This window comes from Suncus etruscus, chromosome 8 (genome assembly GCF_024139225.1).
Source record: "Suncus etruscus isolate mSunEtr1 chromosome 8, mSunEtr1.pri.cur, whole genome shotgun sequence".
NCBI classification, from domain to species: Eukaryota; Metazoa; Chordata; class Mammalia; order Eulipotyphla; family Soricidae; genus Suncus; species Suncus etruscus.
In genome coordinates this window covers 123,173,820-123,197,656 of record NC_064855.1, presented here as the reverse complement: position 1 = coordinate 123,197,656, position 23,837 = coordinate 123,173,820, and the positions used below count along the sequence as shown (strand labels likewise).

The window sequence follows — 23,837 nt, the reverse complement described above, 5'->3', positions numbered from 1 at the left end:
TTTTTCCTTTTTTCCTCATAGCCTAATATGAAACAGATACATGGTAAAATGAATAGTAAATAATGGGTAGTTTTCATTACATTATTTCTATGATTTCATTAAACACTGCTTAAAAATTTATTAAAGGCACAAAATAAGCTTTTGAAATAATTTGGCTTCTAATTACTTTAGTGCTGCAATTAGTAATTAGATGATTGTTATTATTATGGAAAAAGTGCATAAAGACCAGTAAAGTCCTGAGAAATAATTCAGTCTTGGAGAGCAGAAACTGCTTAGCTCTGCCGAGGGCCAAGTATGTAACATCCAGTGCCTGCAAGGCGTGTGCGCGCGTACACACACACACACACACACACACATACACACACACTGAGCGAGTGAGCGAGAGAGAGAGAGAGAGAGAGATAAGAGATATAACAGACACAGGAAGACACATACAGAAACACATATAAAGACACACAGACACACAAATAATTCTCAGTTTCCTTCATTCTCAACAAAACTAAATTCTCAGGAGTCTCAGAGTCAAAGCTAAGTCTGGAAATGACCCAACATATAAGGAGGACTTTTATTGGTGCTAAAAAGATCCTAGAGCAAGGGTCAGGGGTCGGAGTGATAGCATAGTGGTAGGGCATTTTCTTTGCATGATGCGGACCCTAGACAGACCTGGGTTCAATCCTCAGTATCCCATTTAGTCCCCAGAGCCTAGCAGGAGTGATTTCTGAGTGCAGAGCCAGGAATAACCTCTCAATACCACTGAGTATGCCCCCCCCAAAAAAATAATAAACAAAAAAAGAAAAGATCCTAGAAGAAGGGCCAGAAAGGCAGTTCAGTGCTACAGTGGTATAGTGGGTAAGGCAGTTAAGTCACACCCAGCTGAGCCAGGTTCCAGTCCCAACACTGCAAATGGTCTTCTGAGTCCACCCAGGAGTAAGCCCTGAGCACAGCCCGGTGTGGCCCATAATTAAAATATCAGGAAGTGGGCCATATTCATAGCGCATTGGTAGGGCATTTGCCTTGCATACAGCTGATTCAGGATGGAACCCTGTTCAATCCTCAGCATCCCACATGGCGCCCCAAGCCAGGAGCAATTTCTTAGCGCAGTATTGGGCTGGATTTGATCCACAGCTGCATTGAGCACTGCCAGGAGCATCCCCTACCCCCTAAAAGCTCAGAACTGGGGGTGGCCCCTATGCACTGCTGGTTGTGGCCTCAGAACTGAAACAGAGCCAGCATTGCTGTGGAGGAATCCTTGTGCACTGAAGGAGAAGGGGGGCACTGTTGGGTAGCAAGTCCTGGTCCATAAACTTTTGTCCCCCTGCAAGGTTCCAGAAGGACCAAGAGCCATGAGTGAAGCCGTCTCCATCCTGCACTTGGGTTTTGAGCCGGGGAAGCAGGATTTCCACCCACAATGTCTGAGCCAGGAGTAATCCCTGAGTATCACCAGGTGTAGCCCCAAAACAGAACAAGAATAACAGTAAGTATTTTTGTTGGTCTGATGAGTGGCCTGTATGGGATAGAGACAGATATGCATCGGTCATTCTTAAAACACACACATCCTGTGGCATCTACAGGGGAAGCAAATCACAGAAGTGAATGCAGGTCTGCTTACAAGCAGTGCATCTACGCGCATTTGCCTGTCTCCTTCCCACGAAGTACGAGAAGGGAAACAGAGATTTGAATCATTCGCTTGGGCTATGTTGCTTGCAAACAGTGGGTGTATGGTTCAAGCCAGGACATTTCTGCAGGGCTGGTGCGTGCAATGCTCCGTTTTGGGGCTCAGGAGCGAGAGTGACTACGTGAAGACGCCTCCTCACGCTCCTCACACTCATCCCTGATTCCGAGGAAGCACTGCCTTTTCCCTGCCATGAGCCACATGGCCCTAAGGTGGCACCATAGGACGTGTGAGAGAACAGGTTCGCCCAGTAAAAGAGGCTCTGCTTACACACACACACACACACACACACACACACACACACACACACACACACAAACACACACACAAACAAACACACACAAACACACACACACACAAACACACACACACACACACACACACACACACACACACACACACACACACCCCAGTGAGTGCTGGGCTGAGCTGGATGATCCGGCTCAGAGGGGGCAGTGAGAGAGGGGCGCACAGTGTGGCCTCACACACAGGCTGTCCCTGGGGTGAAAGCATCACTTCAGAAGGACTGGGAGACACAGAGTTTGGGGTAGCTGGCATCACGGTCTGGCAGAAACACAACAGTCCCAAATCTGCTGGGCACCAGTTGCAGCTCTGAGCCCACTGGAATCTGAGAACAGAACCTAGAGTTGGAGTTGGGGGACATTATTTCTCCAAGGGAAACAGCACCCCAAGGTGAGCACAGAACGAGCAGGAAGGAGCCTGAACCAGAGAGACACCATGCAGAGGAAATAGCACAGAAACGTCTTTCTGGACTTGCTGTTGCAAATGATCTTGGCTTGATGATTGAGACAGGGAGACCCTGTGATGGCGGCCATCCATGTGGCCCCCATGGCATGGAGACTGTGCAGCTTAGAGTGTGGGACCCCAGACCTTGAAGCTATGAGCAACAAGCCTGGAGCAGCTTAAAAGTGTGCTCACTCCTTCCCCCTCCCTTCGCACTTACTGCTCCTCCCTCATATTCCCAGGCCAAATTCCAGAAAATGAGATGTCAGTTTGTATCACAGAGTGGTCAAGGCCTCCTTGTCACAGAGGCTGTTCTGTTTTGCGGCCCAAATGGTATCAGACCAGATACGGGAAGTGGAGGAGGCAGGAATTAGGACTGTGAAATGTGAGAACCAATCATGTATACTGTGAAAGTTGAACTGTTTGTATTAACGAATGAAATGCTTAGCCCGCTAAGGCCTACATAGGCCTTGACCCTATAGAAGTTGCCTGTTAGTTTCATGCTGGGCCTTTTATCTCATTATGGGAGTGGGGAACGACCAGCTAGAGCTCATTAAACTCCATTTTGCATTTTCCATGATCAGAGGTGGTCTTTGACCCTCAGTGCCATTCGGATTATCTGCTCAGACCCTAACAAGAGGCTGCAGTGTTGGGGGTTGCCCAAGTACCTCCCCAAGAGTACCTGGGTGCCAGCACTGAGCTGATGATGGGAGAGACAAACCTTCACCCTGTATCTTCTCCTTGGCTTCCAGTAAGCCAATTTTTACTCTATTCCAGGGAACCTTTTCTCTAGCCAACTCTTGTCCTCCATCATTGTGTTGCCCAACTCAGTCCAGCACCAGCCAACTATAAAAGGGGTCTGGCTGGCTAGGTCTATAACACACACACACACACACACACACACACACACACACACACACACACACACACAACACAGCAATTGAACTGAACTGTTCTACTTCTGACTTTTCTCACTGATTTGGACAGACCTTTGGTTACCTCCCACTGAATCCTTTTGGACTATTTATCCCCATTATATTGCACATATACTGTTCCTTTTGCCTGGCCCTCCATCTGACCTTACCCTGGTCCCAAACCGTTCTCTCTCTCTCCTAGTCTCGGGGTTTGTCAGAGGTCCCTGGGCTTCTATAATAAAAAGGATTGAGATATTTTGTCAGAGTCTTGCCTGCCAGGCCCTATGGACACCAGCAGTGCTGGCCCATATCTGGCAGGCCATTTCTGACACTCAACCATCATCGTTTTCTGCCCTGACAGCCACTCCCCAGTATCCCAAGGGTTGTTGCAGGGTGCTTTTCCCAGAGTGACCCCTGCCTTGCCACCGAGGAACTGAATCGAGGCCGAGATGTGTTTATTTCTATGATGAATGTGAAATTCATTGTGTCTTGAAGTTGGAACTCAGCGAATCTGAGAAGCTGGGAAAAGTCCCCGGCTGGGTTTATTTCCCTAAACCAAGACTGGAGCTTCCCATAAACCTCATGGCGGTGGAAATTCCCGCTTTCCCGGCTCAAAACCCAAGTGCAGGGTGGAGATGACTTCACTCGTGGCTCTTAGTCCTTCTGGGACCTTGCAGGGGCAAAAGTTTATCTGCAGGACCAGGACTTGCTACCCAACAGTGCCCCGCTTCTCCTTCAATGCACAAGGGTTCCTCCACAGCAATGCTGGCCTCTGCTTCAGTTCTGGGGCCACAACCAGCAGTGCATAGGGGCCACCCCCGGTTCTGAGCTTTTAGGGGGTAGGGAATGCTCCTGGCAGTGCTCAATGCAGCTGTGATCGAAGCCAGCCCACTAGATGCAAAGCATGTTCTCTGCTTGCCGAGCTGTTCTCTCGAGCCCCACGATGGCTTTGAAGAGCCTGGAAATAGAAGGTTCGAGTTCAGCAAGTTCTCAGTGGGATTCACTGAATAGCCAGGATCCTCCCTCTCCTTTCAGTGGACCACCGGGTGGCCCCTGCCTAAATGGGTACTGGCCACTGTGGACCCCCACTCCCTCGGAACCTGCTGAATCTGCTCTTTGACTCCCAGCAGTTGTCCAGGTGCCTGATTCTAGGTTAAGCATTCATCCTCCAGCCCAGATGTCTCTCCCTTTGGTGACACCTCAGCAGGATTCCCTGTATCCCCTTGAACCTCAACCTTTCCTCCCAGCAGCTCCATCCTACAAGGGCAGTGGAAGTCAGGCCAATGGCACCTTGGTAAAAAAAAAAATCCAGAGTTGATCCATTAGGCTTTATTTGGGAGGGTCTGATTGGTCGCTCGGTGCTCTGACTATTCTTCATGTTGATAGTCTGAGTGGCCACTCTGTAACCCATCTGAGTGGAATTCAAGACCTTATTTGCATAGGGCACAACCAATCGGACAACAGAAACAGCTAAGGGGTGGAGCATCTGTAGGGTATATAAAGGCTGGGAAAGAATTTCTGGGGTCCCCATCGCAGTCTTGTGAGCAGGAAAGAAATAAATGTAACACGAGGTCCAGAGGAGCCACACGAGTCTAAGAGACATATACCTGGAGGATCCAGGGAATAAATACGCTTTACTAGAAAGATGATAGTCTTAAGAGAGGAGAAGAAAAGGTTAGTTAGAGATCCTTAAAGACTAATGACCTTAGGAAATGACCTGTTTTCTGGGGGTCCAGTATTCACTTTTACCTGTCTCCTCTCCCAGAAAAAGACAATCAAGGATTTTTGCATTAACTGTGCTAGACCCCTTTGATATGTAAAGTTCTACTTAAATTAGATTAGCAGAGACAGACCACTATCTGTCAACGTTTGACCTTCTACTTTCTGTGTTTACTAGTTCTAAGCAATAAATATAATGAAAACAGTAATTATGTGGAGAGAAGTCAGGGGGGTGTTCAGTCCGTGAGTCTGGGAGCCCCTCCTGACCATGCTTTTCTCTCTTACGTCTGTCTTGTCTTTCTAATCCTCACAGCAGCCCTGCTTCAGGCCCCTTCACCGGGGTCGGTCCACAGCCAGCTGACTTGGGAAACTAACCCTCGTGGCCATCTCTGTCCTGCAGGGAACACTGCTCCGACCTCTAGGGAGGGCAGGGAGGCCACCCCTGTTTGAGAGACTGAAAGACAATTCACAAAGGCTTACAATCCCTGTGTGGGAGGGAGGCTAAGCTATTTCTAAGACCCTCTTGGGCATGAGCAAGATTCCTGCAAAAAAGAAAACCCACAAGCAATGCCTGGGCTCGGAAGTTGAAGCCACACGCAAACAGGAGCCCAATTTCCTGAGCCTAGAAGCCGCAGGCGGTGCCATGCCTACTCTGACAGCTGTGGGCAATGATAAAGGAACCAAGTGAATGAAAAGTTTCACCTGTAATGAGCACCTCCGTTAGAGTATTTCCAGATGCTAACTGACTTGGAGGGTTTGACTTTCTGGTCCAAAGAAATGCAACTTGGAACGCATTCCAAAGAAGCTACAATGCGAACTCAGTTCGTGGTCAGATGTCAAGTCATCTATAATGCAGTTTAGGAATTTCCTGGCTCACTCGCTCTCTCAAAGAGCCACTTTGAGAAATGGTCCTCCATCTTTAATGCAGAGGGAAAACTATTACTCCTTGTCAGAATAATTAAACCCTTAGCTGCTGTCATTGTATTACTTGGCCTGAGTGGATGTTATAACCCTGTCATTTCTTAAATTCTCCGGCCCTTAAGAGCCAGGGGCCAGGATGTTGAAATATCTGAACGAGCGTGGTCTGGGCTGTTCTCTAGTTGGCCCCCAAAACATTAAATTATTTGGAGCTGGCTGCAGGCAGGCTGAGGAGAAACTGAGAATTAACATGTTGGAGGATCCAGGGGTGATGTGGGCGACTCATTTTAAATTCTTCATCAAGAGAAGCCAGGTAAGTGTTTGCCTAGAAACCCCGCGGGCAGACTTCATTTCTGAAGATATCTTGTTCACAAGCGGAATCTAGCATTACTCTATCTATTAAATGTAAGTTAGGAGCTGGAGTGATAGTACGGCAGGGAGGCTGCTGGCTTTGCACTAGCCGGTCACATCCCCAAATGGTCCCTGAGCCCTGCCAGGATGAGCCAAGAGCCAGGAGTAAGTGCTGAGCATTTCCAGGTAAGGTCCCAAAACAAATAAAACAAGCAGTGAAACACAAGTTCCTCTCGCTTCTAAATGAGGACTCGAAGGTAAAGCTGTCCAGATAATGGCATATAAACACCAGCAATGAGAGGGGAAAGGAGAGAGAGAGTGGAAGAGAAATATAGCAGAGATGAGAGACACACAGAGAAACAGAGGACAGAGAAGAAGAGAGAAAAGAGAGAAAGAGATGAGACAGAGAGGGAAAGACAGAGAGAAAGAGCGAGAAAGAGCACTAGCAAAATACTTCTTTCTGCACAGATTGGGAGGTTACAGTTTCCCACGTGGGGACCTGGGGCTGGCTGGACAGGGAGCAGGGTCTGCCTGGCCTCAGTGTAGCTTCCTCCCTCCCTCCCTCCCTCCCTCCCTCCCTCCCTCCCTCCCTCCCTCCCTCCCTCCCTCCCTCCTTCCCTCCTCCTGCTCTCCTCTTCTCCCCTCTCTTCCCCTCCCCTTCTTTCCCCTCCTCTCCTTCCTCTTCTCTCCTCTCCTCTCCTCTCCTTTCCTCCCTTTCTTCTTCCTAGAACTCAACATCCCAGAAGGTGTTTTCTCGGGACCCCCAGACTTGCACCTTAGGTGCACGCAACCCCCACATCACTCTCCTCAGTCAGTGTATGTGGGGTCTGAGTCCCTGAGCACCCCTGTAACCCCCACCTGTGGGCAGCCTTGGAGGTCTGGAGGCGAATCAGGGCTCTGCACTGAGTGCTCCTGAGGCAGCAGGAGATGCTGGGGCTGGAGGTGGGTTCTGCCTCTGTGACCTCTGTCACCTCAGCCCCTGCATCCCAGAACTGATGGGGGGGGGTCCTCCAATGCCCCTGCCTGAGTCATAGGGTGTCAACACACACACAGAGAATAGGCTCACTCAGAGCCCCAACCCCTGCAAGTCACTGTCGCGTAGCACCCCTCATTGTCCCCTCCATCTCTCCTCCCGGTCCCTCCCTGGCCCCTCTCGTGTTCTGGGACCCTACTCACATGCTTGAGGCTGGTGTCCAGGGTGCTGGGCCGGGCCCCGCAGCTCAGGTGGCTCAGGATGTGGGAACAGGCCTCAGACTTGCCTGATCCCCGTTCTCCACTGTGGGAGTCAGAGAAGAGTGTCAGTGTTCGGCGCCCAGGGCTCAGCTGGATTCAGGGACACTAGTGAGGATGGACAGACTGACAGAGCATCCAGCTTTGGGCCCTGGCCACGGAGTCAGGCGTGGGACCCTGGACTTGGATGCCAGGTCCTGTCCTGACGCTGGACCAGGCTGATTTTCTCCTCTCCGGACTGAGGAACCTGGACCCTCCGGTCAAACAGTTCACAGCTCCCACCACTAAAAACTATGTCCAGCTCAGGGGCCACTGCTGGAGCTCAGGCTCCCGGCTCTGCTCAGGGACACCGCTCTATCACTCGGGCCTGTTTTCCTGTTTCTTGAAGGTGGTTTTATGAAGACTCAGGCTGCACTGATTCCATAATGACGTGGACAAATGCTCTTCCCTTTCAAACAAGCTGCTGTTTCTGGTTCAGAGCTCCGAGGCAAAGTGAAAGCTTGTGGCCTGGGACCCAAGTCTGATCCTCGGTCCACACCATCCATGCAGACTGCCTAATGCATCGATTGAAAGAGTGCTCCACTCACTGCTCTGGCCTTTCTATGCCCTGTGGTCCAGAGCCCAAAGAGGAATGGAGACATAAAAAGATAAAATACAGAATCTCTGCACCCTCAGTTTAAGGGACCCACTTCCCTTAAGTGAATGAAGACTTTTGATCTTCATGGAAACCTCCTCAGGAGAACCTGGAGATTTCTAAGCTGATGCTGCCTTATCTTTACTCATAGGACTTTGGGGGGCATCGCTGTGCAGGAGATGGGTGCAGATGCAAAGCCCAGAAAGTGAGGGGGTGAGAACCCCCACTGGCTTCAGAGACCTGGGCAGGGCTTGATGATCAGTGATTCTCTTCTACATCCCCGGCCCTCCACGGCTGCAGAAGGGAAGGGATCAACTCTTGATTTCTTGACAATGTGTCTGAGTAGTGGGTTAAGCCAATTAAGGTGGATTTGGCCACAACTGAGGCTGCTTCTAATAACCCAGAGGTTTCTTCCCTACAATGCCTCAAATGCACAGACAACCAGAGGGAGGGGGAAGGGGATAGAGACAGAGACAGAGAGACAGAGACAGACACCCGGGCTCACCTGAGGACAAAGCACTGGGCTCTTCTCTCCTGGAACAGCTGGTGGAAAGCTTTCTCAGTGCAGGAAAAAATGTGGGGGGGCAGAGCAGAGCAGGGTTTCCCCGAGTCGTTTCTGTAGAGCTGAGAGACCTGCAAAGGTACAGACCAGAGTCCTTAGCTCAGTTTAGTCGATGAGGATCCCACGTCCAAAACACACACACACACACACACACACACACACACACACACACACACACACACACACACACACACACACACACACCCTCCTCTCATTCTCTATGAAGTTGTTAAACACAAACAAAATGATGCCTTCTCCCCACATCCCTGGGTCCTTGGGTCCAAGAAAGCATCTGGTCCCTGCTGTTTGGTTAACAGGTGGGGAATCTTCTGCCTTTGGAAAGAGCAAGTTTCAGTGCTTCCCAGGAGTGAGCTGGAGCCATGGTGATTTAACTCCCACAAGATTGCTCTCGGCAGCCTTGGGTCTTAGAAGATAAAATTTCAGGGGAGCAAAAGGCATTTGTGGGAAAACATGTGAACAAGTGTCCTGGAATGTCACTGGCTTCATTGCAGTGGTTCGTGGTGATCGCCATGGTAACTCAGCAGTCAGTAGTTTTAAAACTTGGGCCTTTCCTCTGAATTGTGATGCTTGGCAACAGAAAAAAGCATTCGTACATTAGAGAAGAGTTTTGAGCCATGAAGCTAAACGGAACTTCTCATGGGACCAAAGAACTGGCCTGTATCTTCGCAGATGTCAAGGGTGAAAAGTTCCAGGGTGAGTTGAGAAGGGATTTGTCCAGACGGAAGGAAGGACATATTGCAGAGATTTGTGTTGGGGTGATGGTGTCTAGTCTGAGCATGCTGGAACACATGGAGCCAGACCCCAATTCTAGGCCTTTATCCTGTTTCCCAGGCATTATGGTTGTTACTCAGGTCTTTAGAAAGTTTTGTAGTACACATGGAAATTCACGGTTGGAGAGAGCACGTTGGCACATTATTGAAATCTTGTGGACAGAAAAGGTGACTTCTCTGGTTTTAGCTGCCAATTTCCCCCAGGGTGAAGTGGTTTAAGATGCTGGAGTATAAAGTAAAAATATAGAAATATCAGGGGCCGGCAAGGTGGTGCTAGAGATGAGGTGTCTGCCTTGCAAGCACTAGCCAAGGAAGGACCTCGGTTCGGTCCCCCGGCGTCCCATATGGTCCCCCCAAGCCAGGGGCAATTTCTGAGCACTTAGCCAGGAGTAACCCCTGAGCATCAAACAGGTGTGCCCCCCCCCAAAAAGAAATATCCATGCATTGGGTGAGGTCCCTCAGTAACTGTGTTTGTTAACCCCTTAGGCTGATGGGTTTGATGAAGCAGGGTAGCAGGGATAAATAATACACAGCAGTCAGAAAAGATATTCATTGGAGTTAGTCTGCTTTTTATTTATGGCTTTTCTCTGCCATATGCTCATTCTCTCTGGAGTCCAAAGCTAGTCACCTTTCTTTATTCCTATCAGCTCCCCAAACCCAGATGGGGATAACCTTTTACATCTCAAAAGAAGAGGTAAAGGAAGTTGAAGGAAGGGTTCACGTTACAATCCCATGATGAAGCTGGCTTGACATGTCATAGGGCAGGTAATTTCACATGTTAGGATGGCCAGCCCTGATACTCATGACAAGGTGCCCCATGAATGGATGAACTATGTGCCCACAGACGTGGATCATTTTCTGAAAAGGTATCCCCATTCCTGTCCTCCTAAACTGATCAACGTGTAAGCAAAGCCAGTGATCTAAACAGAATTTATTAAAGAGACAAAGACATTCATCCATCCCTAATCAAGACACAGACAAGGGGACAGGACACTGAGTTCATTTCCACACAGATCACTTACAAAGCAACTCACTGGAAGCGAGGACACGGTGTTAAAATTGTTACAGGGTGTGGAGCAATCTGAACCTAAAATCAGTGTTTAGATCCTCATCTCATTGCTAGAATTTCAGGGGCTGTTTTTTGTAAGCCAGGAGAGTGTAAATGATGTAATTCTATGGACCAGTGAAATCTAAAAACATTAACTATTGCAAAAATTTATTATAGCCTACCTATAAAAATTTCATTGTAAGTTTATCAATGTATTTTTCCTAAATGTATATTTATCTCCTCTTACAGGGCTGCGCAGAGGCAATTAGAGTGATGGATATAAAGGCTGTCGTGTTCATTATTTTAAGCCTTAATGAATTGTTTTGGCCAAAAAATCCAATTTATTATGTCATAGTCTTACATTATTAAAAAAAAATACAACTCCTGATGGGCCTCTCCTTTACTTTGCTGAAGAAACACAGTGATAATGTATAATTTGAAGCCATGCTGTTGACACTCAGAATGGGAAACCACAAAAATAACAGTTTTTCCACTTTAAGATATGATTCATGCTAGATCAGAGCAATTTATTATGCTGAATTTGTTCTTCCCATATGACCTCTAGTCCCATAAAAGCATTTAAATAACAGTAATATGGCCATATATATTCCATTCAATTATTTACAATGGATTCAGCTTCTCTAATGATGTGTGCTCATTCAACAATCAAATGTCACACTGTGACTAGAAACCAGAAAGAGAACATTCACTTTAATATTCAATCACTTTGATGCTCTTTCTCCGAAGAAAAACTCTGAATCACATAATGCTGAATACCATCTGAGCCACCTGTAAGCATCGGAAGGTGAGTGATCTTCTAGACAAATGATATTCTGACAGATCAGGCTGATTTCTTCACACAGTTGCTCAGAAGTGGTTACACCAGGCCGAGTTTCTCTTCTGGGACCATCAAAACTCAAGACTCTCATGGAAAACTTTGGGAATTGGTTAGAGGAGTATTCAAATGCAGCTTACTAAGAACCCCCTTGAAAATGTTTTCTTACCTGCATGGCTGTTTCGCTTAAAGAACTAGAACACTGCAGAAAATAATCCTCCATGTCTGTAGAGCTAACCTAGGGGTCTCACCCTGCCATGGGTCCCAGATCCAAGCTTACTCTTAGTCACCAAGGGAATCTACGCCAGTATGCTTCCCTCTTCTCCATCACTGACCAACAGGGATCTGGCCATGCCGGCCTTAACTTCCTGCACACAGAAAGGAAAGCAGCCTCTGTGCACCAAGAAAATCCACTAAGTAAGAGGAAAAGATCAAACAAGATGGCTGTGGAAAGAGATGAAGCCACCTGGGCTGGATAATAATATTCTGATGCTTCATAGTCAATCACTGCTCTTCTGGAAGGCTAATCACGCACACGGAATGAAAAGCCGGAGTGCTCAAGCCACTCATTGGAAACAGATCTTGATGTAATCAGATCTAATAGAGAGATTAGCATGATTGTCATCTAGCACTGTAAGATTAATAATAATGGTGACACCAGTTACCGGGCACAGTTGGACAGGTGGTTCTACCTATAGATTCAGATTCTACCTTGGGCACTCCATGTTGTCCCCAGAGCCCACCAGGAATGATTCCTAAGTGCAGAATCAGGAGCAAACTCTGAACATAGATAGCATAATCGAGGTGTGACATTCTCCAGCGTGCGCACACACACGTACGCACACACCCTGTTGTATTAACTATAAAGTCCCAGTGTAGTGGAATGGTGGATGGTGAGGCCTTTCTTGGCTCGGCCCGGCGCCTGCTACCCCTTCAGCCCACAAGTCTGTTGGTGCAGGATGATGGTGGAGAAATGATCCACAATAGTCATATGATGTTTTAGGAGACATCCAGCTTTATTACAAGGCCTTAACTGCCATGTGTGCTTCTAAGCTAAGCTTTGTTTAGTAGCCTCCATCAGCCACCTTGCATCCCTTCTGTGTCTCCTCTCTCCCCTTGCTGCATCTGCCTCTCTCCTCCCCCCCCCAGGCAACTCAATTATCAGCCACAGACCATACCCAGCTGTGGGAGGGTCTCACCATCCAGGTAAGATTAGTATTTGGCTTTGGGAAGGGGTAACAGCACCCCACATGCTCCACTCCCTGAGGCAATAAGTGAGAGGTAGAACTGGGGGGGGGGGGAGGAGAGAGGAAAATTATCTCTGCAACAGAGAAATACTGTGTCTGAGGGTGGGGAGTAAGGGAGGTGCTCTCATTACTTATAGGGCTCCCAGGTGATTCTGAGTGGAGACCCCGGGATTTTAGGAACTCATCCCTACCTTTAGCTTTGGCACTACCTGCCCTAACCTAAAGGATCTGTCCTTGGCTCAGGGTCATATCCAAGTGCTCCCTCCCTTCCCCCCAATCAACTAGTTCTCCTGCTCCCAACTCAGGAGATGGCTTCCTCTGGAGTCAGTTTTGTGAGCACCAAAAGGAAGAGTCTGCGAAAGAATGTTTTTTTTTTTGGGGGGGGTGGGGCCACACCCGGCGGTGCTCAGGGGTTTCTCCTGGCTGTCTGCTCAGAAATAGCTCCTGGCAGGTACGGGGGACCATATGGGACACCGGGATTTGAACCAACCACCTTTGGTCCTTGATCGGCTGCTTGCAAGGCAAATGCCGCTGTGCTATCTCTCCGGGCACGCGAAAGAATGTTTTCCACCTAGAACTACTCAGGTCAGGTAGTTTTCAATTGCCTGCAGTCACTTCCCAAATGTTATTTCTGACTTTTCATCTTGAGTCTTGACATTACAACTGGAAAGTCATTTGAGAAGCTTGCAAGTTCAATGTTGTTCTTCCTTCTTTACACAATTTCAATCCCACAAGAGAGTTGAGAGTGGGGCTGAAGGTTCAGATAAGGGTTCTGCACAGATTCGTCTAGTGTGAGACAAAATACAGGGCACACACAGCCATAGGGGTCAGAGTTTAGCAGTCTTCCGGGGGACTGCAAGCATAGAATCACATAGGGCAGCTGCACAGAAATATTCTGATAAAAGCATGTTCATTTTCAGTATGACAGCAGAGCAAATTCGAATCACTCCTATCTAACCATCGCGTTAGAATGACCTTACAATAGTTTGACAATATTTGTCAAATATTTTCACGGTCATCATGCAATACAAATATCTGATGAGACATTATTAAAGAACACTTCAAAATTGGCACTCACCACAGGAGAATAAATCGGAAGTTCTTTGAACGGGTTCACAAGCAGGAGGATATCTCCAATAAATGTCTGTAATGAAAGTATGTTCATAGTTTATAAAATATATAAATGACCAATTTGATGCATCAACTTTTCTGTTGCTTTGCTTGGGAGTCACAACTGGCTGTGCTCTGAAATTTAGTGCTCAGAGTAGTTTTTGTTAATAGCATTCTTTAAAATTTAGTTTTCTGGGCCAGAGAGATAGGACAGAGAGGTAAGGTATTTGTCTCTTGTGCAACCTAACTGAGTTTGAGTCCAGCAAAAACTATAGAATAAAATTTAAAATTTTAGCTAAGTGAATTTTAAAGAATCCTTTTAGCAAATAAACCCCTACAGAACATGTATTCTTTTAAAGTGGACACAGTTAAGGTTCCTTTCACTTAAAAGAATGGAGTCATAACAGATACATTCTCTGGTAGAATCATGGGGAAGAGAAAAATTATTAACAGGAAACTACAGAACCATGAAATGTTTTGAAATATCAGCAGATAATCCATAAGCCAAAAAAGGGAAGCACAGCACAAATTAGAAAATACCTTTTCGCTGGGCGGTGGCGCTGGAGGTAAGGTGCCTGCCTTGCCTGCGCTAGCCTAGGACGGACCGCAGTTCGATCCCCCGGCGTCCCATATGGTCCCCCAAGAAACCAGGAGCAACTTCTGAGCGTATAGCCAGGAGTAACCCCTGAGCGTCACAGGGTGTGGCCCAAAAACCAAAAAAAAAAAAAAAAAAAGAAAATACCTTTTCTAGGTAAACATACATTTACTAGAAATTTGGGGCCAGGAATGTGGGTCGATAGTGGAGTACATGTTTTGCATGTATGTAATCTGGCACCATGCCACAACACACACAGAGTAAAGAAATTTGGAGACTTATATGATAAATAAGAATATTCTGGTTTCATTTTATAATTTGTGAAATGCAACTACTAGGGTTAAAAAGAAGCTCATAATTAATAATCTAACAATTCATTTTCAAGAGACTTTACATATAAATCACTAATAGTTAGGCACAAATAAATGGACTAGAAAAACCAAGATCAATAGTGAACTTTTGAAAAGTCTATCAAAATGGTAGATAGATATACTGAAAAGAAGAAGAGTTCCCCCTCAGAACAAGCTATCAACACCCACATCTAACTTCCCTGCAGAAATTTCACAGGTGGGAACAGATGAAGACACGCAGAGTCACAAAGAGACACTAAGTCTGGTTACTGAAATCTATGCACAGCCACACATATGGATATATGCACTAATATATGGATATTCACAGAGGCTTGCATAAATTTGATGTGTAAAAATCAAACTAACACAAAGTAATAAAGTAAAATTACATGTTGCTCTCTCATTAAAACGCAATTACAAATCCTGAGCAAACATCAGCAAATCGAATCCAGTAATATATTCAACAGATATCATATTTCAACCAAATAGATTCCCTTCTTTCATGCAAGTTTGACAGAAAAATAAAATCAACATTTATAATTTCTAATACCAAAAAATTAAAATCACGTGCTTATTTCAATAAATTCTGAAAAGCATTTTGAATTTATTTTGTTTCAAACAGTAGCTGTCCAAACTAAGAATGAAATTTGCTCCACCTAATAATAACTGTGAGAAGCATCTTAAACATTTTAGCCTCTCCACTGCAGCTATATCTCACTTTGGAAACTTTTTCTTGGGATGGGAGGGAGAAACGACCATGAGTTACTGTCATTCTCCATTGTTATAGATGGAAGTCTTTCTAAAAAATCATCTCTGCCTGTTGTCCCACCCATGACCTTCCAGGTGGGGACGCTATTGAGAACCTAATAAATGGTTTTTGAGCGAGGTGCTCAGGTCTTTTGGGGGAACTATCTAGAGAGCTCTAGGTTTTTGGAGCTGCTGGCAGGCTGACAAAGGATTCTGCATCTGACCTTCTTGCCTTTTTACCCTCCTGTCTGTGTGGATTATTTGCTGCAGATATATATTACCAAGATCTCTTTCTTTTCCTAGAGGATAGGGGAATAGGAATCAATTTCTCATTCTGGGAGCTCTTTGAGGATCCATCGATAACCAGTCTAGGAATAAACCTGACACAGCACTCTATCATCTCTTTAGTGGGAGAACTATTTTGTGAAATCATGTAAGAAAAGAAGGCATAGGAACTTGTTGGACACTAAAAATAGAAACAGGGGTCAGAGAGATAGGACATCGAGGAAGGCACTCGCCTAGCATGAGACTGACTAAGGTTAGATCCCTGACACCACATATGGTCCCCTGAACCCCACCAGGAGTAACTGCTGAGCACAAAGCAAGAAATAAGCCTCAAGCACTGTCGGGTGTTTCTTCCTAAAGAGGTCATGCTGACAACTTGCAACTTTCAAGTATATGAGAAAAGAAAGAACTTTAGAAACCTAGAGATTTCCTTGACCTCATCTGTCAAACACATTTCTATGGTACTCTATGCATGTTACATGTTCAAAAAGGTGTTTTGATTGAGTGGAATGACAGAGACAATGCTGTATGTATTATACAGCACGTTATATGGACCTGGGATTAAGTGAAGTAGGGCTGGGGCTGGATTAGTTAAATAGAAATGCATCCATCTACAAAGTGAAAATAGGTTCAAATATCCTTGAAGTGAGAGAATTCCACTTTGGACATCAGATCATAAGTTTAACTTCCTCCAAGGCTTTTAAAAGCAAGACTTGCTCCATCCAAAAATATTCAGCAGCCAGGACACTTCTGGTTCAGTGCTTGCCTCACAGATGTTAGGACATTTTCTGTGACTCTTCTCCCGTATTTTCTTCAGGAGCCTCAATTTCCACCAGCATGTTCAAAAGAAAATACAGCCCCATACTTATGTGCCATTCATGAATGCTTCTGCTTGTATATTCTCTTCTCTTCTCTTCTCTCTGCATTGCTGACAACGATCACTCCAGATCTTCATTCTTCATATTTTCTAGCAAGTAAATGTTTCATCCTCGCAATCCATCTTTTGTGTGATGGTTTAGGAACTTCCTACCATCACAAAATGTGGGAAAATGTCCCAATTTCATATCTGTGTAGAATGTTATCTACTTAGCCCCAAGGACTGATGTTCTTGTCTCCCGCCATCCCAAGTACAAGTTTGCAAAGTGAGACTTATCTGGAGTGAGGCTAGAGATGTTTAAGTTTCTTATCATTGTTTTTATTCCTTGACTCAATGCCAGCTTTATATAATATGCTATATGTTCTCTGTGATTGCACTGAACCAAAATGCCTTCTTGAACAAGTAACATGCATAGAGCACCGTAAAAACATGTTCAACAAGATGAGGTCAAGGAAATCTTTACAGATTGGGTTGAAAGCTCCTATTTCATAACCAATTCCAACATTGCAGAAAAAGAGATGGAATTTCCGGTTAAACAATAAATTCATTTGACACATTCTGTCTTCACTCTGAAAGAACTATAATGGGAGAGGGACTGTGTTTTGTGGTTGTTTTGGAAGTAGGGCTGATGAAGTTTGCATTAATATTTAGTCTGGCAGGTAGGTAGAACATAAACACAGTTTCTCTTAGCAAGAACTTTGCTATACAGTTAGAAAAATGGGGGTTTCCACAAGCTTGGCAGGAAAGTCGGCGGAGAGTTAGCTGGGGGCAAGGGAACAGGGACTAATACTTGTCACTCTGAGTGTTCAAAACCAAAACTTCTACTAAACTAGAACTTTTATCTTTCTGAGAAAGGAACACTTGCCTTTACTTCTATTTCATCAGAAAATTTGATCAATTTAAGTTATATTTGGTCAACACAAATTAATCCCTGAGAAAGAAATGACATTGAAAAAGACAGACTCACAAAATACAGGCCTTGGTTTGAAGAAGATGCCCCAGATGGAAATTAAACTGTTACGTTGCTCTAAGAAGGTCTAAGTCCCCACTCTCAGGAGATGAGACTAATAATTCACCAAGCTGTGGCTCATTGGAGAGTCACTTCTTCACACAATGATATTTAATCTGCCCCAGAGTCCATGAGGGGTTAAGTCTGATACCCTATGGTAGGGTGCTCATCGCAAAACTGCGCCTGGGGACTCAATGCTTCTGTACTTCTGGCAGACAAAAGACCAATGTCTGCTTCACATTGTGGCAAATTTGTAATATTCTCTAAGAAACTCAACAAAGGAGACTGTCCCTATAAAAAGGGGAAAAATGGTTGAATGAAGTAGAACATCTAAGACAATGTCTCCCTTGAAGGGAACAGAGCATCACTGGGATAACTGAGAGTGGATTTGTCACTCATCCTCCAAGGTACAGGGGTGGGACTCGTGGGTGGGGGTCATGGAAGGTGAGTCCAGTATGGCTCAGCCTCAGTGAGAATGTGAGAACCAAACCTTGAGACCAAGGTGGTCCTAAGCCCCCAGTAGAGCTACTGCAAAGTATTTTTCCATTCTACAACTTCCCCATAGGCAGAGAGTGTTAGACCAAAGATAAAACTCACAAAATGTACCCTCTGAAGGGCAAGACCCTCCCTGTTCTGCTGAAATAGAGGAACCAGGTGGGTTCGAATGTTCCACCAGATAAGGATCTGTTGACACAAAGTTGAGTTGGCAATGAGTTGGGACACCAATCCTATGACATAATATGATTTGTGTGCAAATGAAAATGGGTCAATCGTGTAAGTAGTGAAGGATGAACTGCTTGTATTAACCAATGAAATACTTGAGTTGTAGAAGCTTGTAAAGCCCAATATAAACTGTTTGAAGATTTGACTTGAGGTCCTTGTTAAGACTCCCCTGGATGGATGAGACTTGGACCTTGGCTAACTGAATAATTCCTGTTTTGCATCTTGCATTATCAGAGGTGGTCTTTGATTCTCAGCACCAATAGGATGTCAACTAGAACCCTTACAAGGAGGCAGATGGAGTGCAGGCTGCAGAGAACCCCCCAATGACAAAGGGCGCTGAGCTGAGTTTGTAATCTAAGGGAGAGAAGAGAATGGCAGAGGGAAGGAAAGCAGATTAAAGCAAGTTCCATGCCAGATCATAGTGAATTTCTGAGCAGACTCCAGATTCTGAGTAAGGGCAAGGGTCCTTTTCCCAAGAAAAGTGGAGTCACAGGGGTGTGGGAAGGAAATTCCTGAGTTCCCAGACTGCAGCTGCTCATTACAAAATTGATGCTCATTCACTGAGATAAGACTGAGAGAAGGAAATGTTCTCACTACTCAAAGCTAATGGGAGAGAAAAAGGGGACCCATGGGGACAGAATGAATCCAAGACCACCTGGACAAGAGAGAACAGGGATTCAAAAAACCAAAGAGTTTGTGGAATATAAAATATAGGTATTATGGTAATAATATCCAGAGACAATAGAGACAAGGGCCAGGAGGACCAGTCAGTTCCTGGTGGCGAGTGCGGTGAGGCCAGAGAAGGGAGCACTGTGACAAAGTGAATTGGAAATGATCACTCTAGACAAGAACTGGGTGCTGGAAGGAGGAAAAGTGATAGGCATGGTACTCCTTCAGGAACTATAGTGCAAACTGCAGTGTCTAAAAGGAGGGAAATGGAAGAAAGAGAAGAGGGAGAGAGAGAAGAAAAATTTCTGTCACAGAGGGAGGTGAGGAGGTGTGTGAGAGGAAAATTGAGGACACTAGTGGTAGGAAGTGTGCACTGATGAAGTGTGTTGGATACTGTATGACTGAAATTTAACCATGAACAACTTTGTAATTGTGAAAAACAAACCAACAAAAACACATGGGGGTAGAGCTCCTGCCTTGAACACAGACAGCCCCAGTTTGAGTCCCAGTACTCTTGGTCCCCTGAACTTCCCAGGGGTGACCCTGGATGCCCCTTAGCATGCCGGGCTGGTCAGGGGAATCCCAGACATCACAGGGTCTCCAATCTGAGCACTGCTATACCCATTGTCTTCTGTATCAAGCCACTAGCTGAGTTGGTGAAGAAACACAAGGAATGGCCCCCCAATGACAAAACACAGTTCAGCGACGACTATCAAAACCAGACAGAGGGGACTGGAGAGAAGCACAGCAGTAGGGTGTTTGCCTTGAACGCAGCTGATCCAGGACAGATGGTGGTTGGAATCCTGGCCTCCCATATGGTTCCCCCAACCCTGCCAGGGGCAATTTCTGAGTGCAGAGCCAGGAGTAATCCCTGAGTGCCACCGGGTATGACCCCCCAAACCAAAACAAAACAAAATACCAAACAGAACAGAACAATGTAGCTGAAAAGCAGGAGGAAAATAAAGAAAAGTAAAACTAAGGCTCAGCCAGTGGCCTTGCTAACATAAAGAAAGGAGGTGGAAGAGTATGAGGAGAGGAGGGTAAGTCCTAGAGTCCTGGGAAAGACAGGGGAGAAAGAGAGAGAGAGAGAAAGAGAGAGAGAGAGAGAGAGAGACAGACAGACAGACAGACAGAGACAGAGAGAGACAGAGAGAGAAGCACAGTCAATGCAAGTCACGGGAGACAGATCCAAGTCCCCAGGAACCACCACTTCAAGCTGATGGCTCAATCTCATCCATTGATGGCGGCCTTTAATTGCAAGCATATTTACAGTGGCTGACAATTGATCCAGACATTCAGAGGTTCGTATTGAATTTTCATAGGCTAATCAGCACCCGACAGTGTATTGCTTGTAAGGAAATCACCAACTTCACATTTACATGAAAATGACTTAATCAATTTCTCTGTAGATGAGGGGAGAATGGCATTATCAAGAATCAGATTTCTCTATAGACGCACTGATTGAATTCTTCTGTGTCAAATCTCACAAAATCAAGGAGAGATTGAGATGCAGAGAGAGAAAGAGAAAAAGACTGGATTATACTGTGTCTCAATGAGCACTAGCGCTGGAAGAAATATCGTAGAGAAATAAGGCTTGAATATCAGCAATTCCATTGTCCTTGCTGCTTGTCATCCGAGCCCTAGATTTCTATCCAGCCCCCGCCCTTGGTTCAGATCCGTATAAAAATTATTTACTTTGCAAAGAGACTTCCCGATAATTTAGAGGAACAATTTTATCCTTTCATGCAAACAGATAAACCTTCCAAGCGTAGCCAAGTTTCACTTCCTTTCCTCAGACCAAGCAGAGGAGAGGAGAATCAATGAAATGAACAGTGCATTTGCAAGTCATTTACATATTCCAGCTGCTTCCCACAAATTCTTCCCCTGCATCAGGACCACATGAGTTTAATGCTCCTGGGTCCCGGAGAACCACAGGACATTAACTTTCACTTAGCAGCGCTGGAATTGGATTCTTTCCTGCCCTCGCCTGTGTCACTGAAGTAGAAGCCTAGACTTAGGCTTCAATCCTTCCGGAGCTAGTGGCATGCCTGGACGGAAAATCAGCCCTTTCCTTCTCCGACTGGCATCTCTAGGGGGTGAGAAAGGCCTTGTGCCAAGGCACTTACATAGATCTGGTCATTGCCGAAGCGCTTCTGGATCTCATAGAGCAGGCTGGAGTCCGTGAGCTGGCTGAGCGTGGCCAGGTTGTCGCTGGGGGCAGGTGGCATCAGCTTGACCTGGGGGAAACCAGAAGCATCAATTCTTCTGCATCCCGTCCACTTGTCTTCTATTTACAAGTTCTGGTCCCAATGATGTGGCATATATCAGGAGGGGAACCATAGGGGGAGAGGAGCGACTTGGGGGCAAATGGTCGTCCATGGGAAGCAAAATTTGACAGCCAGGGAGAAGGGAACTCAGATGGAAATTTCTGTTCTCTGAATTTGGAAAGCTGAGAAATAGGAGCCCCTCCGGAGAGATAGCACAGCGGCTTTTGCCGTGCAAGCAGCCGATCCAGGACCTAAGGTGGTTGGTTCGAATCCCAGTGTCCCATAGGGTCCCCGTGCCTGCCAGGAGCTATTTCTGAGCAGACAGCCAGGAGTAATCCCTGAGCGCTGCCGGGTGTGCGCCCCCCCTCCTTAAAAAGAAAGAAATAGGAGCCCCTGAGCACTTGGGGTAGAGTTTCTGAGACCTAGGCTTGTGTGCAAAAGAAATGCCGAGTGTGTCCTCTCTTCTCTCCTGAGTTGGGAGGGCACTGTAAATAAGTGACTTCCAACTCAAATGGACTCAGGAGACAGCGCTGTCTTGGACTCTCATTGCCAAAACTGTGGATGGGATCCTGATGTTCAAGCCCACCCCATCCTCACCTTCTGCTCCAATTCTACAGAATTTTTTATTTAAGGCAGCCAGGGCTCAGAGAGCTAGCACAATGGTAGGGTGTTTGCCTTGCACGCAGCCTACTGGGAGGGACTCAGTTTGATTCCTGACATCCCATATGGTCCCCAAGCTTGCTGAGCCCCATTGGGTGTAGCCCAAAATCCAACCAACCAACCAACCAATCAATCAACCAATAAAGTTTTTTTTAAAGACAGCCTGAGTTCACAAACAAACACAACTCCAAAAATGTAACAGAATTAAAAATGTTTGCTGTTTAGGTTCTTTTAGAACAACCAAAGTTGTAAATCTCCCTCTCCCTTTTTTTTTTTTTAGACTAAAGGGGTCTTTAGAAAATCTAGCTAAACTGTCTTTAAAACATTTAGAATTCCAGACACCGAAACAAGGCATTTGCAAGCATTACTCTGACATTTGTAAAATTACTCCCTGCCAGTTGTAAAACATGAAGCGTGAAGTCATTTATTTCTTGGAGAATAACAGAAAATATATTTCTTTCTAATAGCCTCTAGCTAAGCCAAGTGATTTCCTGTAACTTGGGTGCTGAGGCATAAATATGGCCACAAAAAGGGAACACACATACAAACACAACATGAATACACACATTGCATGCACACAAATGCACACACACGTGTGAATCCACACATGTGAACATGCATTTATGTGAATATACACATGAATACACACACAGGCACACATAGAGGCAGAAAACCCTCAGAATTATTTAAGGGCCACTCCTGACTGTGACCTGGGACACCAGATAGTGCTGGGTATTGAAGCCAGAAAGTCTCAACATGCAAGGCATGATCTCTGCCTTGGAGTCCTATCCTAGAAGTCACTTTTAAAGAGTAATGATTCAGCAGGTAGTCTTCCTTCATTCTATGTCAAATATTTGGATATTTGAAGGAAAAAAAATACTATCTACATAATACTCCTGAGGATGAGGAGTAGTGATGCCTCTATAACTACTCGGGAAGGAAATCTTGGCCAAGTTCACACTCCTGCAAATAAACCGAATTCAAACCATTAAAATCCTAAAGCACAATAAATAACAGGTGTGGTTTCTCAAGGTAGATATGGCATGCATCAATTGAAATGAAATTTTCATTTTGTTTTGCTTTATTTGTTTTTGTTTGTGTGCCACAGTTGGCGGTGCTCAGGGGTTAGTCCTGGCTCTGTGCTCCAAAATGACTCCTGGCAGGCTCTGGTGACCATATGGGGTGCCTGGGATAGAACCTGGATCAGCTGTGTGCAAGGCAAGCACTGTCCTTGCTGTGCTATCTTTGCTTTGGCCCCTGAAATGGACTTTTCGATGAAGAAGGCATGGCTCATTCTTCTCAGTGGATGTAGTGGCATTTACCTTGGGAATGGGGGTCTGGACAGGGGTGTTACCTGCTCAGGGATGCTGTGGATGGAGTCTGTGGGCGTGTGGGGGGCACTGTCCTGAGCTGGCCGGGGGCAGACCCCTTTCGTTGTGTCTTTGAACATAATGTCCTTCTCCAACAGGCTGTCTTGCTTGGCGATGGGTAGCACCAGGGGGCTTCTAGGGGAAAGAGCAAATACTGGAGTTACTTGTGCCCAGGAGCACCACGTCCATCCACTAGGCTGCCTAGAAAGGGCCACTGGAAGCTAGGTAGTGGAAGGATTCAGGGCAAATCGGCTTCTCAGCACTGCAGATTGGAAAGGGCTCAGCGGGACATCGGTCATTCTTTCAAGGGACTCGGAATTTCACCCTGTTTCACCTTGAAAAGAAAAATATATTTATTTCAATTGGTGAAGAAAAGGGTAATAAATGTACGTCATCATGGATAAATACAAATCAATAGGCAATTTCACAGCTTAGGTGGCAGTACAATTAAACTAAGAGGTTCCAAGGTGGAGAGGATTGTCCACCAGTTGAAAGCGCAAGGAGTTGGTT

At 45.9% G+C, this 23,837-nt stretch overlaps 1 protein-coding gene across 1 annotated transcript in view; it reads right to left on the bottom strand.

Annotated features, from left to right (window-relative positions):
- Nucleotides 1-23,837, bottom strand: part of MYO16 (myosin XVI) — a 296,697-nt gene that overhangs the window by 169,208 nt on the left and 103,652 nt on the right. The window contains exons 10-14 of the mRNA XM_049778145.1: nucleotides 23,312-23,462; nucleotides 21,157-21,267; nucleotides 13,744-13,809; nucleotides 8,688-8,815; nucleotides 7,495-7,594 (exon numbers count right to left, since the gene is read on the bottom strand). Coding sequence (XP_049634102.1) covers nucleotides 7,495-7,594; nucleotides 8,688-8,815; nucleotides 13,744-13,809; nucleotides 21,157-21,267; nucleotides 23,312-23,462 — 556 coding nt within the window. The remainder of the gene's footprint in view (nucleotides 1-7,494; nucleotides 7,595-8,687; nucleotides 8,816-13,743; nucleotides 13,810-21,156; nucleotides 21,268-23,311; nucleotides 23,463-23,837) is intronic.